The sequence below is a fragment of the Prosopis cineraria genome, unplaced genomic scaffold, assembly GCF_029017545.1.
Source record: "Prosopis cineraria cultivar Desert tree isolate PC_DT_omini unplaced genomic scaffold, ASM2901754v1 PC3, whole genome shotgun sequence".
NCBI classification, from domain to species: domain Eukaryota; kingdom Viridiplantae; phylum Streptophyta; class Magnoliopsida; order Fabales; family Fabaceae; genus Prosopis; species Prosopis cineraria.
In genome coordinates this window covers 32,261,447-32,277,687 of record NW_026555334.1, presented here as the reverse complement: position 1 = coordinate 32,277,687, position 16,241 = coordinate 32,261,447, and the positions used below count along the sequence as shown (strand labels likewise).

The 16,241-nt window shown below is 33.2% G+C and overlaps 2 protein-coding genes and 1 pseudogene across 2 annotated transcripts; 2 read left to right on the top strand and 1 right to left on the bottom strand.

Moving 5' to 3' along the window:
- The first annotated feature begins 1,129 nt into the window (after positions 1–1,129).
- On the top strand, positions 1,130–4,029 carry LOC129306681 (uncharacterized). The gene is made up of 7 exons (XM_054947387.1): positions 1,130–1,289; positions 1,376–1,497; positions 1,636–1,688; positions 1,806–1,869; positions 2,010–2,052; positions 2,154–2,201; positions 3,105–4,029. The coding sequence occupies exons 1-7, from the start codon at positions 1,206–1,208 to the stop codon at positions 3,444–3,446; spliced, it is 756 nt and encodes a 251-aa protein (XP_054803362.1). The 5' UTR covers positions 1,130–1,205; the 3' UTR covers positions 3,447–4,029.
- Positions 4,030–4,633: 604 nt separating this feature from the next.
- LOC129306496 (uncharacterized) lies at positions 4,634–8,146 on the bottom strand. Its single transcript, XM_054947125.1, has 6 exons — positions 7,927–8,146; positions 6,948–7,329; positions 6,393–6,589; positions 5,742–5,886; positions 5,293–5,446; positions 4,634–5,016 (listed from the first exon to the last, which is right to left on the bottom strand). The coding sequence occupies exons 1-6, from the start codon at positions 7,983–7,985 to the stop codon at positions 4,991–4,993; spliced, it is 963 nt and encodes a 320-aa protein (XP_054803100.1). The 5' UTR covers positions 7,986–8,146; the 3' UTR covers positions 4,634–4,990.
- An 819-nt stretch (positions 8,147–8,965) lies between these two features.
- Positions 8,966–13,191, top strand: LOC129306825 (COBRA-like protein 2; annotated as a pseudogene).
- Positions 13,192–16,241: the final 3,050 nt, after the last annotated feature.

The window sequence follows — 16,241 nt, the reverse complement described above, 5'->3', positions numbered from 1 at the left end:
TTCAATATCTACTATCAATATCAACATGAAAAAAGTGCAAAAATACTTATAATATTATTAAAGTTAGTGTAAAAGTGATCAGACCGTTAACTTTACCTTAATATTGTTAGTTTCTAGTGTTAAATATTGACTATATTTGCCACATGTTGATATGGATTAAAAAAGGGATAAAAATATCCATGAAGTCGTCGCTCAAGAATATCCAATAGCTTAAAATGAGAAAAAAAGTAAAAATAATTATAATATTATTAAAATTGATGCAAAAGTAATTAATCCATCAAATTTTTTAAATGTTGAGCGTCTAGCCAACACTTAAATAAAAGTTAACTATTTTTTTTATTAATGTAGATAAAAAATATTGTCAAGTTAATTTCTACCGAAGTTCTTTTTAAATTTTAGCAGTATAAATTTTAATATTTCTTATTTTCTTTTTATTTAACATTTCAATAATAATTTTATTGAAAATTAAATCTAAACTATCAAAATTTTGACTTAATGGTTAAAAAGAGAAGAGAATATGATGAAAAAAAAAAAGGAGAGAATCTTTGCCGACATATACACCTTGAATTTAAAATTAATATTTTATAAAATTATTAAAATAAAACATAAATGAATATAAACTGTTAAAATCTGACCTTTATAACAATATATTATTATTAAAATAAATTAATAAACAAACTTGATTAAATATTTACGTTAGATTTTTTAATAGGTGGGATCATGGGATAAAGAAACTGAAAAAAAAAAAACAGATTTGGAGATAATCAAAATCTTTATCTCATCGTGGAATTGCTAAACAAATTCATCCCTACTCATCGCCTTCAATCTTCATCTGTTTCGTACGTTTATATTTTTAATTTAAAGAATAATTATGACAGATTTTTTTAGAGCAATAATAATAATTAAGACTGATTAAAAACTTAGTTAAAAATAATTAGTGGAGACTCAATGCAGTAGGGTATTTATATTAAGATATTAACTGATGGTTGATTGATTGATAATAATGATTGTTAAGATATTTAAAACTTTCTGAAACACTAGTGCCAAAAGCTTTAAATAAGTTTGGCCAAAAAAAAAAAAAAGCTTTAAATAAATCAAGGGTTTAAAACAAAAAAAAAAAAAAAGCAATTTGTTTTACTGCTGAAAAGCAGGGCAAAGCCGTCCGTAGGCCCGAGACCTGGGCTGTGGCGCAAAGAGTGTTGAAGATGAGCAGCAAGAGGCGGGGGCAGCCGAAGCACCAGAACAAATACGCCTGGAAACCCAACGCCGGCCGTAAGATCAACGAAACTGTGAGCCCTCATCGCTATTCTCGCTCCTTCTCAATCCCTTCTTCTTTTTACTGTTTCTGGTGTTGAATTCTCACCCGCTTCTGCAGGAGGTAGGAGGAAAGTTCAGGCCTTTGTCTGAAATCACTGGCGTGTGCCCTCGCTGTAAAGAACAGATCGATTGGAAACGCCGTTATGGCAAGTACAAGCCCCTTGTCGAACCTGCCAAATGGTATTTCCTCCCTCCCTCCCTTCTTTTTCTTTTTAAATTTTCTTTCCATGTTCCTGTTTTGCTATCGTTCCTCTATTATCTTTTAGCATTACAGTATTTGGTTAGTTGAGTGGCCTTCTCCAATGTCTAATGTTGCAGCCAGAGATGCTCTAAACGTGCCGTTCGTCAAGCTTACCATAACCTGTGTTCTGGTTAGTTTCGCTTTGTCCTTTTGCAGTGTTTTTGCTTCTAAGATTTGTTTTAGTTTGTATAATTTTTTTTTTCCCGTGGATTTTGTCTTTGCCTGATTGGTTTTGGTGATAATGTAGGTTGTGCCAAAGAGCACCGGGTTTGCGCTAAGTGTTGTTGCGCTGTGGATCGTATAGTTGGAAGGTCATCTTAACATTTTGATGGATAATTCTGTTTCTGTTTTATTTGTTTTGTCCTTTGTGAAATGTGACCATGAGTATTTCAAGGAAAAAAAGAATGAGAGTATTATTCCTCATATGTAACTTTGTTTCTCCTTTTTCTAGGGACCTTTCAGATGTGGAAGCTGAGCAAAAACAGCTTGAAGAGGTTTCTTATATATATATATATATATCCTCTGTTTAAAATGCCTTATGAACATTATAATTATTTTCCTCCGGAGACTTATAATGCTGGTGTTCTTGTCACAGGCCATTAAGAATTCTCGGGAGAGGGAGAGGAGAACCCTATTGCGTGCTGTAAGTTGCTAAAATTATTCTTATCATTCTTCCTTACTTGTTCTTCATCTTAGATCCTGCTTCCCTTTGTTCCCAAGGGTGCAATTTTGCCTGATTGCCTTTGCAATTAAATATAGTACATGACTAAACATTAGCTTGTAGATTTTTGTTTGGAATTTATTATGAAACACACCCATATTCTGGTTTGTTTATCAAGATATTTAAGTGTGAACACCTCCGTTATGTTGTGCTTCTCTCTATTTTTATTCAGAATGATGAGAGTGAAGGTCAAGTTACTTAAATTGGCTATAATTTATGAATTTGTTGATAATTAGTCTCTTTGTTAGTAGGCTGCATAACATTTTCCATTCCATTTGGCGGCAACTGTGAGTCTATGAAGAGGATGCTCTAATGTGTTAAATAATTTTGATCCTTGCATTTATAGGGGTCATTGGCTCAATGATATTAATACTACAACAACAACAACAAGAAGCCTTATCCCACTAGGTGGGGTTGGCTCAATGATATTGATATTTAATCTAAGATATTCATGACCTACACCACTTCTAATCTAAACACAGATTCTCTGAGAATAATTTTAAAATCATGACCCTTCCAAAAAAAAAAAATTTAAAGCACAATATCTATTTAGGGATAATTTTGATCTCAATAATATGATATACATCATATGGTAAAGCAGATCTCCACTTATACCATTTTTCGAGCTCTCAGACCTCAGTGAAGGTTTTTTCCTGGAAAATAAGAAGAAAAAGCTTTACTAAAATAAAAGGAATATTGATCCTAAGCTCTACTATTTTTACGACGTTGTCTCTATTGTCTGATATTGATGCTTATGCGTCCTGTTTTTCAAAAATGCTTGCTGGACGATGCTAATCATTCTCGTTTCTATACTTTTGTCAACAGATGGACAAAGGCAAATCCAAAGGTTCGGGAAAAACTCCTAACGATAATAAAGATAATAAGGTTGGACAATTGTTTCCCAATGCATCTCTGGAGGATTATGCTAAACAGAACAGGCATAATGGAGGTCATGATGGTGGTGAAATTTGTGATAATAAATATGATGATTGTGATGATGAAGATGGTAACAGTGGGAATGAAGATTGTGACGATGAAGATGGTAACAGTGAGGACGTAGAATGTGATGGTGAAGATGATAAAGATGACAGTGAAAACGAAGATTGTCAAGAAGAATTAGACGATGATGATGATGACAATAATGAGCACAAGTCACGGGGTAAATGAATAAAAAGAATGAGTGACTGGCGTGATATATTTCAGTTTTTATACAATCTCATATCAGGGGGATGCTGATCTTGTTGCAGTTAGTTTTGGAACGTCTGCTAAATTTTAGATAGAAAATATAACATGGTTGAGCTCAAATCTTGGAATACAGGCTTTTGATGTATTCTCCAGATATTAGGAGAAAAATATGAGTTTTGGATTAGTACATGATGAGAATGAAGACAAATTTTCTATTTGATGGATACAAGGAAAGAATGCCTCAGTAGTCAGTAGTCGGTAGATCAACTTTGGTTCTGACATATATTTGTGAGTTGGAGCGCAGAATGCGAATTTTAGATCAGTCGGTCGTATGTTATCTTGCTGCTTCTGGCCCCTTTGAATTAGCCTAGTCTTCCTAAGGAAATGTTATATTAGCTACTCTGAAAGTACTTCATAATTTATACTCCCTATCAATAACTGTAGTATTCCAAATGTAGTTAGTTAATAACTTATTTTTCCCTTTCGGTAAAAAAAGAAAAACTTAATTTTCCCCAATGCACTCATTTATATTATTAGTTTGCAATGAATATTTTCACTCTTGAAATTTAACAGCTTTAGTAACGAAATGCTCATCGTAGTTCTGGTTGATGGTATTGTGATCGGCTATCATTTCATTATTTTCTTGATCTGCAATGCATCAGCTCCAAGACTTAATACGGGCCTATGAAGTACCGATATGGTTATGCATAGGGTATACCTACTTATTAGATAATAGATATGTTATAGCATGATCTATTGTATATGACATTTTTCATAATTTCAGAATACAGATAAGGAAATATATATGCTATTCATTTCAATATTTTATAGGACGAGTATCAATATTTTGAGTTTTAAGCAAGCATGTTCATAATATTATAATGATGTTTATGATAATCAATTAAGATATCAATTAAGATATCTGTACTTGTACAGTACAGATACAAGTACTTTTACTTCAAAGCTACAGATTTGGGTTCTTTTTTTTAAAAAAAAAAGGATGTGGGGTATGCCAGGACCAAATTTCATTCGGTTTTCGAGGAGAAATTAGAGCGAAGCTTAAACCGTAACTGCCAGCATGTTGGCTAATAGATCACTGTAAATATCTAATGTAATGCACATAGATAACCCTATAGAATAAAGGAAGAAAATGGAGACAAATCTGAGAATGGTGTATGCTGAAAGAGCTATCTCCTTTCCTTCATGAAACAATATTTGTCACATCACAAATTCGAGAGAAGGCTTTCATGTTATCTCTCATATTATAGGCATTGAAACGCCCTATTGAATTACTCATTGAAAATTAATGGTACTAATAAAAATTCCTAGCTGGAAAAATTCCTCATCTATGCCTCCAATAGCTGTTTCAACCCTTCAATCAAATACGAATAAATGTCCAGCAGCAACTCCTGTGCTTAAGCTGGTGGGTTCACAGGCCGTTAGTGCTTGTTCAACGTCATTGCCCAACAAAAGGGTTTCTGATCCTGATATATTGGTTAAAGATGAGGCCAACCATTTTCTTCTGTCTAGTCATCTTTTGCACACAAGCGCTCTGCTCAAAGAAACAAACTTTTAGGATGAGCTGGATATGTGGCAGAGTAAAGGGTACCAAGATCCATCATATCATATATCAATTAAATCCAGACTCACATCAGTATTTTTATTCATATCATAACAACAAAACCCGAAGCCAGGTAACTATCATAAACAGCCACGTGTGGATAATTATTTTTTGCTACCCAGTATTTGATAGACTATACCAGAACAACCGCACAAGATTGTTAAGACATATGCGCACACATAAAGAGAGCAAAGAGACAGATCTTACTCAGGTATTCATAAGCCAATATCATTGAAGTACCCCATGCCGACATGCTGAAAAATCTTGGACCTAACCCTCTGTACAAACCTTTCCAACCATCCTCGTTTATCAAGTCTTTGACAACTTTTTTAACGGAGATTTTCTTTTCGTGTCCCATCACCTGTAGTGCATAATTGTTGAATCAGAATAATTAAATAGACTGTAACTGGACTACAAAAAGATAATTGAGAAACTACGTTACAATAGTATGATGATCATTAAATCCTTCATTATCATCATCCTAATTGCACAGTACTAATGTTAAAGCACACAACATAATGTTACTGAACAATGATGAACTACTTTTTTTTACTCCCAGAAAAAGGAGAAAGAAAGAAATGGAGGATCCACTTTGACAATGGCAGGGAATAATGAATATAATATCAATCAAACATTGCCAACAAGGTTATGTATACCTGTAATCGTGTCTTAATGGTATCCAATGGTGTTGTAAGGCAGGATGCAGTTGCACCAGCAATAATTCCCCCAGTAGCCTGAACTAACACGATCTTCTGCACTCTAGGTGGGCCTTCCTTATTTTCTGCACTATGTCCCAATAATCTGCCCATGCAACCAGGTATTGATTCTCCTTAATATGAAATAGTTTGCGCAAACATGTATAAATAAAAATATTGGCATGTGCATGATGTGCTATGTTCATTACCCACTAACAGTAACATCAATTAGCCTTAACTGCATGTTTCTGCAATTTTAGCTCACCTTTTGATTGGCTTATGCGGTGCATAGCATCTTGGCCAGATGAACCTAAATTTTTTGAGTCACAATAATTCACTACCTGATGTTACACCAATACGCATGCCAAATGGCCCCATTTGAAAATTTAGAAAAAGTGTAGAAGATACCATAAACAAAGTCATATGTGAGCAGTGAGCTTTTCTAACACTCACCCTACTGATCCATGGCATAGAAGCCTCGAGGTGCTAGTTCAACTTTAAAAGGACAAGACAAGGGTTCAATTGATGGATGTCCATGGGTATTTAGATCTTACTACCATTTGATAATAATATACATTATCTGAATTAGCAACATGTATCCCCATGTCTCACCTCCAAATTAAGCGTTGGCTTGAACCATAACTTGCCCACCAAACAGCACTAGAAGGAGCATAAGTCATAACAGAAAGACCAAATCCTTTATACAATCCACGGATGCCGTCTGATCTTAACACTTTACGAGCAACATCCAGACCACCATTATATTGAGCATGACCTGAGTATCCTTGCACCATCAACTTTTGGCTGACCTGAGTATCAAACCAGTACGTAATTAGCATATAAGGAACATCGATATTTTGCTAAAAGAAGAAAAATTTATCAAGAAAAAAATTACAAATGAGCAGGATAAGAATGTCACCATAATAAAACAAAAGCAGCAAGACAAAACAGCAGAAAGACATGTTATGAATGATAATATTCAATAACAGTCCTTATTTATGCAAATATCTCTCATATTCATACCTTCGAAAAATCATTAGCAAAGCATCAAGGCAAAGACAAAACATGTGCGTGTGCGCGATAAGCAAATACAGTACTATAAACCCTTGGCAGATGTGTACGAGTATGCAACCACACATGTAGATGACATGAATCAAACTATCATACCACATCAATTGGAACAAACACAGCTTGAGCTAAAAGTGAAGATGTCAAGCCTGCAACTCCATTTGCTACAGCTGCCTGGCTGGTTTCAGAGAGTTTAAATGGTTCAAGCATCCTGAAGGTAGCCACCTTAGTGGTCTCTAGGACAGTAAGAAATATAATTCTGGCAGGAATTGCACCAGTGATGACTGTGCCAAATCCTCTATACAGACCGGGAAAGCCATCTGTTCTAAGTAATCCCTTTATTACAGAAAATGCATTTCTCTCTGCAATATCCTTCGAAGAAACCTGTAGTCTAGTCTTCACTACAGAAACCGGGTAGAGTGCCAATGTAACACCTGTAAAGAGTCCAGCTCCTACTACATAGAACTTGGTTTTATCTAGCCTGCATAAATAAGTAACTAATCAATATATACAGAGCTTGAAGATATAAAGACTTGCAAATTCAAATATGACTTCTTACAGCCAACTGAACACTTTCTGAGAGGAAAAGAAATCAACAAAATGACTACCCATTTGAACTGCTACCAGTCTGTAAGCATTATCAAATATTTTCAACAGGTTCATTACATCTAGAATTTGAAAATAAGATGCTTTTAATTAATCTCAAGAAAAGAATCAGTCTACCTTCGATTTCAATTCGTTTGATTTTTGATATAGAAAGAAAATCCGAAGTCATTTCCCTAATCCCCACTAATAAAACGAGAAGGAAAGACCATGAGACTTTGCCAAACTACAACACCAATAATCGATTTAACACGGCATATTAAACATAGGTATAGGAAGGCGTTTCAAACAACAAATATTGGACATGAACCATATATTGACTAAATTAGTGAATAGCGCATTCATTCCACGGGTCAAATGTCATTAATAAAACGCCAATGCTGAATGGAAGAACACGAGGAGAATGAATTTGCAGCGCCAACTGTTGCATCCAGAAAAAGTGCGAATTGGAAAAATAAGGCCAAGCAAACATTACTTGTCCCAGTTAATCTCAGTCTGGCCGAACGAGTGGGCTCGCGAATCGGACGCTGCCATTGGGTCTTTGGCACCCTTGGATTCGATAAATCAAATCTGGCAGGAAACTAAGGAACCCATCCCACGCCGAAAGGAGCGACTCTTCTAATTTCTTGGAGCCAAAACAACGCTTGCGTCCGTCTGTGTGAATCGCTGTCTGGGTGAGTCAGTGACGATGTGCGTAATTTTTCTTTTCTATTCTTTTCTTTTTTTGAAAGAAATAAACCCTTGATACGGACTATTTTCTTTGTTTTAAAATTTAGGGGTTTAATCTGAAAACAAATGAGGAATAAACCTTGATCCGAACTGTCATCCAAGGCAAAAAAAATTTCAAGATTGGCCTTGAGAAATTTCCCCCCTAATGAAACTATCTTGTGAAGGAAGAACAATCAGTCCAAGCATGAAAAAGAATTGGCTAAAACTAAAAGAAAATGACATATAAAATGGGGGAGAGACAGACTGTTGAGTCAAACTTCAGAGACCTTGAACTTCACGCTAGTGATAGACATGGAATTTTGTAACACCTCAAAAACCTGAAGAGCCTCAAGTTTTTCACTAGAGTCTTCTGCCATATAATTTACGCACAGAAAAGCTAAGAACAATGAAAAGGAACATGTGTTTCCGTGTGACTTGCCAATGTGTTGTCTCTGAGATACTAAGCTTCCTTCGTGAGTTGTATCAGTATTGCGAGGTTGGAGTTGTAATTAAGTTATGCATTGAGTAATTGGTTCCAACATTCCCTCGCAAAATGACACTGTGGCATGGTTTTACTTTTGATTCCGTTGAAAACAACGACTAGTCTACCTTGAACAAAAATCATGGCAAGGGGCATGTGACAATGTGTCTGTCGATTCTTATTCTATCCCAAGTGATAAGCCGACTTGAACAAAGCTGTCAGTCTGTTGATTCCGCGTGTTGACTTTTTCGACCCCTTTGGCTTCTTTGCTGGCTCATTCTGACTTTCTTCTGCTCTCCATAATCTTCAACTCAGATTTTCAGAATTCCATATCAGCTCTGCAACAAGAAAATGGGTTGCTCTTTGATGCCCATAATTAGATCCCTCTGGACACCAAGTTCCGGCATTCTATTTTTGTTCCTCCTCACTTGCTTTTGCTTCCCTTCTACAGGTCTGCTCCTTGTTCTTCAAGTTTCGGAACTTTCCGACCCTTATCTTTATCCATGGAAACTTGTTTCTATTGATGCCCATCATGGAGAATACGTTCTCTGCTTGTTTATTTTCTGGGTTAAACTAAACTTATAGTTTACTGTCTGCATTTTGGATTGTTGTAGCCTGCGTTCCTTTGTTTTCCGGGTCCAAGAAATGCCATTTAGTCTTCTTCTTTTTTTTAGGCTTTTTATATAATCTTTTTACTTTTAATAATGTTTGATCTTTATTTAAACAAATAAAAAATTATACGCAAGTCCCAAGCAATGAAAAGGACAATTAAGTTATAAATAAATCTTATGATATCAACTTATATTGTAAAGTATAATGAAAATTTAGTGGAGATATACAGTTTATAAGACAGTAATTAATGATTAATGGGTCAGAATATTGGGCTTTATCTTCTTTTATTGTAAATCCTACTCATAGCCTCTGTAAAACTATAGCGATCATATATCTAAGACAATTCATTATTAGCTTGGAAAGTTGTGGGACCTATGGATAATATTTCAATTTCTTTTTTAGTTTGTGTCTGCACACCTCAAATGAATGAAAACGGTATTTGTGAACTGGGCTTGCTAGGCAGGTATATTTGCGGGGCCTGCTTACGCGGGTTATTCACTTGTCTGTTTCTTTTACCTTTTTTTTTTTAATTTTTTGTTCTTGAATTATTGGGCGGTATGGCTTCTATTATTTTTTATGGAACACTTTGATTTTTAAAAAAATTGTGCAAATATGATTATTTGGTTATGCAATAAATAAATTCTAAAACAAGCCACATGTTTTAGATTTATGACTTATATGGGTATAGTAATTTATAGACTAAAATAAATTGCTGTCCATATTTAAATATAAATAAGACAATAAAATTTAAAATAAAACAATTTGTTCACATACCTTCTAATCACTAAAATCACCCCCCTGACGTATAGCGCGCGAGGGCTAAAAAATTTTAGTTTTTTCATCGATAAAAAAAAAGTTATTCATGCTTTTATTGTTATAGTCATTTATTTGTAATTACTTATAATATTCTCTTTTTTTTAAGCAATTTCTTATATCTATATTTGTTACTTTTTAAAAAAAACAAAATGTTATTACTTTTTGTAAAATTATCACTAAAACATCAATGAATATATCGTTCTAAATACTATTAATCTCTGTAAAATGATCAAATTAATATTTATTTTAATATTATGATCCTTTAATGTTATTTTCCTAATTATATAATCTCACTTGTTCATCTTATTTTAAACGAAAATCATTAAAAAATTTTCTCCTCTTTTTTCCATTCTTCTCAAATAGGGCATATGTTTACCATGCATGGGTCTAAAATCTAGTTTAAATGTGTTGTGCGTGAATTCAAAATAATTTTCAAAAAAAAAAACAATGAAATGGATGCAATTTTAATGCGAGGTGGTTCTTATTTTTAAGTTTCTAACTTCTAAGTTGTTTCTAAGTTCTAACTTTTATCTTTAATAATATTTAATAATATATTTATAATTAATTTTTAAAAATGTCCTGGTCTCTTTATTAAAGTTTTTATATCCTTTCTTAGAAAGTTGCAAAAGTCTCTCACATTTCTTAATTAATTTTTCTAATCTCAGAAAATTGATTTAGCATCAGTATTTTGTTTTCTAAGTGAAATGACAAGAAAAGACCGAAGATCTGTCCTTAAAGATCTATGAAGTCCGACATTAGAAGTCGGCTGTTACAGAATAATGGTTGGTGTCTGAGCTTTTGGCCAAGTAGGATAATTCATTTACAAAGCTCTTTCCTCTGTTTAAGTTGCGAGCACGTAGGACCGGTCCTTTAGAACCAATCAACCTGAGAGGATGATCACTGATCACTGAATTCGAAAGCGGTTATACAATTTATTGCCTGTTAGAGTGTCATCACCGTATTTCTTGGAAAGTTGCACGATCTAAAAAAAACTGAAGATGGTTTCACAAATTGGCCATCGAGTAGTGTTGTGTGTCTCTTGTAGCCTGCACTGCACATTTTCATTCGTTATCAATGCTTGGTATTTTAAATTTTAAAATCTCCTTTTCATTTGCCATCCTTATCATTGTCACTCAATGCCTGTGCCTGACATGTTAAAATCTCTCATACATTTACACTTTAATTAATCTTTGGTTGGTTGTTTATCTTTCAGAAGCTTATGATGCGCTTGACCCAAATGGAAACATCACAATCAAATGGGATATCATGAGCTGGACTCCTGATGGTTACGTTGTATGTACTTTGTTTTACTTTCATCATCTATGAATAGCAGCAGTAAAAGCCTCTATGACACTAGCATTGCATCAGAATTTGTCTGGCTCTCGTACACATCTTAATCTGTAACATATCATGCTTGCATAGATTTTAAATATTCGTAGCTGAAAACAAATGGAATCTGTAGGCTGTGGTTACCATGCACAATTTCCAACAATATCGTCACATGGAAGCACCAGGGTGGACTTTAGGATGGACATGGGCAGATAGGGAGCTAATATGGAGCATGATTGGAGCACAGGCCACTGAACAAGGGGATTGCTCAAAATTCAAAGGAAACATCCCACATAGCTGTAAAAAGAACCCAACAACTGTAGATTTACTTCCAGGAACACCTTACAATCAGCAAATAGCAAATTGCTGCAAAGGTGGGGTTCTCAGCTCATGGGCACAGGATCCAACCAATGCGGTTGCTTCATTTCAGGTAAGTGTTGGCAGAGCTGGGACCACTAACAGAACAGTCAAGGTGCCCAAAAACTTCACCCTGAAAGCACCAGGACCAGGTTACACTTGTGGGCCAGCAAAAATTGTGAAACCCACTCAATTCATAACACCAGACAAAAGGAGAGTAACACAAGCACTCAGTAAGTTGTTAAGCTAATCTATATTCATCTTCATTTTAAGAGTCTGAATGTAGTCTAGTCCCCCACCCTCACCTCATGTGTTACTGTTAACCTTTTGTCATCCAAAAGCTTTAACTTCTGTTGCTAGCATGTGCTTTTGTGTATCCGAGCAATATCTCTTAAATTTGAAGTTGGCATTATTCTTGGTATATTGCAGTGACATGGAATGTGCTCTGTACGTACTCACAATTTGTAGCTCATAAAACTCCTACTTGCTGTGTCTCCCTCTCCTCTTCTATAATGATACTGTTGTACCCTGCCCAACGTGTTCATGTGGTTGCCGGGGCAACTCATCTAAGTAAGTTTCATAAACCGGGACATCATGTACGATTGCTTCTAAACTGATCTGGAGAATATATTCTGACATGTATCTATGTGGGGTTTCAGGCCAGATTCACGTCATTTGAAACCTTTGGTTGAAGGTACTAATCATATGTGCCCCATCCGAGTCCACTGGCATGTTAAGGGTAACTACAAGGAGTACTGGCGCGTTAAGATCAGTATCACCAATTTCAATTATGGGATGGATTATTCTGGGTGGAACTTGGTTGTTCAACACCAAAACTTTGACCATCTGACCCAACTTTTTGGTTTCAACTACCAGGGATTAACACCAAACGGAGCAAAAATGAGTGAGTTATTTTGAATGCCATCGTTTCTATGAATTCTTTCTGCTGTGCATCTGACAGGAGTTATGCATGAGCATGAGTTTTTTAACTAAAGTTGGTTTTGAACAGATGATACAGCAATGCTATGGGGGATTAAGTTGTACAATGATATTCTCAATCAAGCTGGCCTTTCAGGTGATGTAGAGGCAGATCTACTTTTTCAAAAGGATAAATCAAGTTTCACTTTGAAGAAGGGCTGGGTTTTTCCTCGGAGGATCTATTTCAATGGCGATGGTTGTGTGATGCCACCACCAAATGCATACCCTTTGGCTGCCTAATGCCTAATGCCCGATCTAGAATTCATGTACCAGACTTCACTAAAATCACAACTTGCGTTTTAAATAAATTCAGTTGTAAGATTGGAAATTAGCCTCTTGCATTTTCAATCCTGTTGACGAGATTCTCAGTAAATTTGTGATGTAAAAAGTAACCTCTTGAATGTTGAACTTTGCCAAAATGATAATTCCACTTATGGTTTAAATAAATGCACTTCAAGTTATAAATAGTTGTCATTTTTTACATTGAATCTTGTTAACAAGTGCTTATTGGAAAATAGATGACAAAATGTTTCTTAAAGGAAAAATTACACAAAAATCTCCAAGAATAGGAAATGTGGGGCTGCAAATTAGAGTGATAATTCTAAAGTATCTAGTCTAGGTCTTTTTCTAACATTTTTTTTTTTGGGAAAATTGCCGTATTAACTAACGATTCTTGGCGTTGAATAACTATAACAGTTAAAACAATGACTACTTTATTTCCATGAATGATCACTAACATTTTCAAATTACAATGCCTAGCTAAAATATACTAAGAAAATAAAAAAAATTAATTATTTAATTCTTGTAGTTTTGATTTTGATTTAATTGTAACTTAATCTTTAAATTTTGATTCATTATAATTCAAATCCTAAAATTTTGACTTGGTTTTAATTCAGTTCTTAAATTTTAATTCTTGCAATTCAATCTCTGTAGTTTTAACCACTTCAATATTAATTCCTATATCTTAATAAAATTATAAATATTAAAATCATGTTAAAATTTATTACTAATATTTCATATTACTAAACCCCTTTCATCTTTATAATATTATAAATATTAAAAGTTTAAAATATTTTTAATCTTTATAATTTTATTTTTTAAAATATAAAAATTAATATTTAAATAATTAAAATTATAAGAAATGAATTGCAAAAGACAAAGTTCAAAAATTAAATTATAACTGGGTTAAAAGTACGGGACCGAATAATTAATTTTTTCTAAAATAAATTTGGTGAAATTATTAAGAACTCAGTCTTTTTTATTCCTTTCATTTATTATTTTTTCCAACCTACTTGTATAGAAAATCCTGCTGGAAATGGAGCTAGGCATTAAATATGAGCAATCTCACTCAATTAATTCATTAAGTTATGAAAAACTAACTCCATTCACTAAGTTAATTCTCACTGGTTAAAAAATTTAGATCATTAAGGTGTAGATACATTGAATTTCAAGTCTACTAAATATTTAGAGACACACATAAAGTTATTTACAAATAGCTTAATAGCGACATGATTGGAATTTTTTTTAGCGTTTAACTTGCATCATAACACCTTTTTTATTTTTAAAGAACAATTAATTATACATAAATTATTAGAGTCCAGAATATATGAAGTCCTGTTCTACACTTTCTCCCTTACCTACCACAAGTGTGGCAGTACTGTGTGGCTGAGTAGAGAATTTTATTTTATTTTTTTGCCACATGCATTCTTGCCTTGTTAGGAGAAAAAGATGAAGAAGTCTTCTTGTGCTTGGGGAAAATCATCAGTTTAGCTATTACGTGTATATATATTTAATTTTAAAAACTACAGGGGTTGTGACGACGTGTAAGTTTGTAACATTTCAAACACTTGAAGAGCCTCATGTTTTTCACTAGAGTCACCCACTGTACACGCACAGAATTAAGCTCAGGGCAATGAAAAGGAACATGTTTTCCGTATGACATGCCAATGTCGCCATGTAATGATGGATTAATTATTTGAAAGGTGTTTTTTTTTTAAAATAAAGAAATGAAAATTTAGGTGAGTTTCCTATAGAGTATCAGTATTGCAGAAACGCAATCGGTGCACCGCCTGCTCATCACCCGGTGGGTTTTTTTTTTTTTAAATAATCCTTGTCGTTAATTTAAATTTTTTAAAAATATTTTAATATTATATTTATAAAGTAAAATGCATAAAATTATAAAAAAATTATAATATTAAATATGAAATGTTTTTTTATAGAGAATAAATATTGCAATACTTATTTCTCTTGATAAGATCTAGATAGTCCAAATTTAAGCCTTTTATTTTTATTTTGTATTTATTAAAATAAAAAATTTGTAAAAAAAGTATAGAAGTCTTTAATAAATTTGTTTATTATCAATCTACTTAGTACAAATTTAATCTGGATAATTTAATTTAATATTATTTTTTAATAATTTTTATAAATTGACTATCCAGATATATCCTATACAATACATATATAATTTAAAAGATTTAATTTAATATTAAAAATTTTATAACTTTAATTAATTGATCATCTAAATATACTCTTAACAATTCATATTTAATATTATAATATTTTATAGGAAAAATGATAGAAAAATCTATTTAAATTATGTAAATGATAAATTAGTCTCATGAAATAGCATAATTTTCTTGAGAGTCCCATGAGAATTTTTTATCATTAGAGAATTAAAGAAAATGATCAAATTACCTTCAAATAAAACAAAAATCTCAAACATCAATGCAGAGTCATTCTTGCACATTCTTGACTCTACTTCTTCTTCTTATTATCCTCTTCTTCTCTTCTTCGTGCTCTTCTTTTGGTTTGTCTCCTTCTCCTTCTCGTTTGTCTTATTTCATTTTGAGTATCTGTATGTGGGTGATTTATTTTGTTAAGCTGCTGTACGTGAGTATATGTAAGCAATCATTCTTCCTCTGTTAGCTATGCTGTACATGGGTAAATTTGTCCTCCTACTTGAAAATTTCTCCTCTCATATGTGATAGTTGAAGTTGATGTGGTTGAGATCTTCATTTTCTCTTAATAATTTAGGCCTTCATTTTCTCTACTATATGTGGTTATGGATGTTTACTTATGCATAAATGATGAATGATATATTATTTTTAGTTGTGTTATAAATGCATAACTTAAAATTGTGAATGATCAATACAAAGTTGTAAATATAAAAAGAATAATTGTTGTTGGATAAAATATATCAGATATGTAATTATGATGTTTGAAAAATAGACATATTAATGAATGGCTATTTCATTATTTTAGGTTGACATAAGAAATGGCTTCTTTTGCTTCTAATTTTAAAAATGAACTATTTTGTTATCTCTACATAGTGGGACATTTTGTAAAAAATATTGAAGGTAAAATATAATATGATAGGGGAGTGTGGGGATAAAAATGATAAAAGAAAGGACGACACTAAAAAATTTAACCTTTATATATTTTTGTCAAAAGGTTGTAGGTATTTTGATACAAGTTGTAAATAGTATAATTGAAAAGAAAAACCTTAGATA

Coding starts and splice junctions, on each gene's coding strand:
- LOC129306681 (XM_054947387.1), top strand. CDS start 1,206: ATGAGCAGCAAGAGGCGGGGGCAGCCGAAGCACCAGAACAAATACGCC. Junction 1,498..1,635: donor CTTGTCGAACCTGCCAAATG/GTATTTCCTCCC, acceptor CTAATGTTGCAG/CCAGAGATGCTCTAAACGTG. Junction 2,053..2,153: donor AGCAAAAACAGCTTGAAGAG/GTTTCTTATATA, acceptor TTCTTGTCACAG/GCCATTAAGAATTCTCGGGA.
- LOC129306496 (XM_054947125.1), bottom strand. CDS start 7,985: ATGGCAGCGTCCGATTCGCGAGCCCACTCGTTCGGCCAGACTGAGATT. Junction 5,887..6,392: donor AGCCAACGCTTAATTTGGAG/GTGAGACATGGG, acceptor TTGCATGGGCAG/ATTATTGGGACATAGTGCAG. Junction 5,017..5,292: donor ATTGGCTTATGAATACCTGA/GTAAGATCTGTC, acceptor TTCTTTGAGCAG/AGCGCTTGTGTGCAAAAGAT.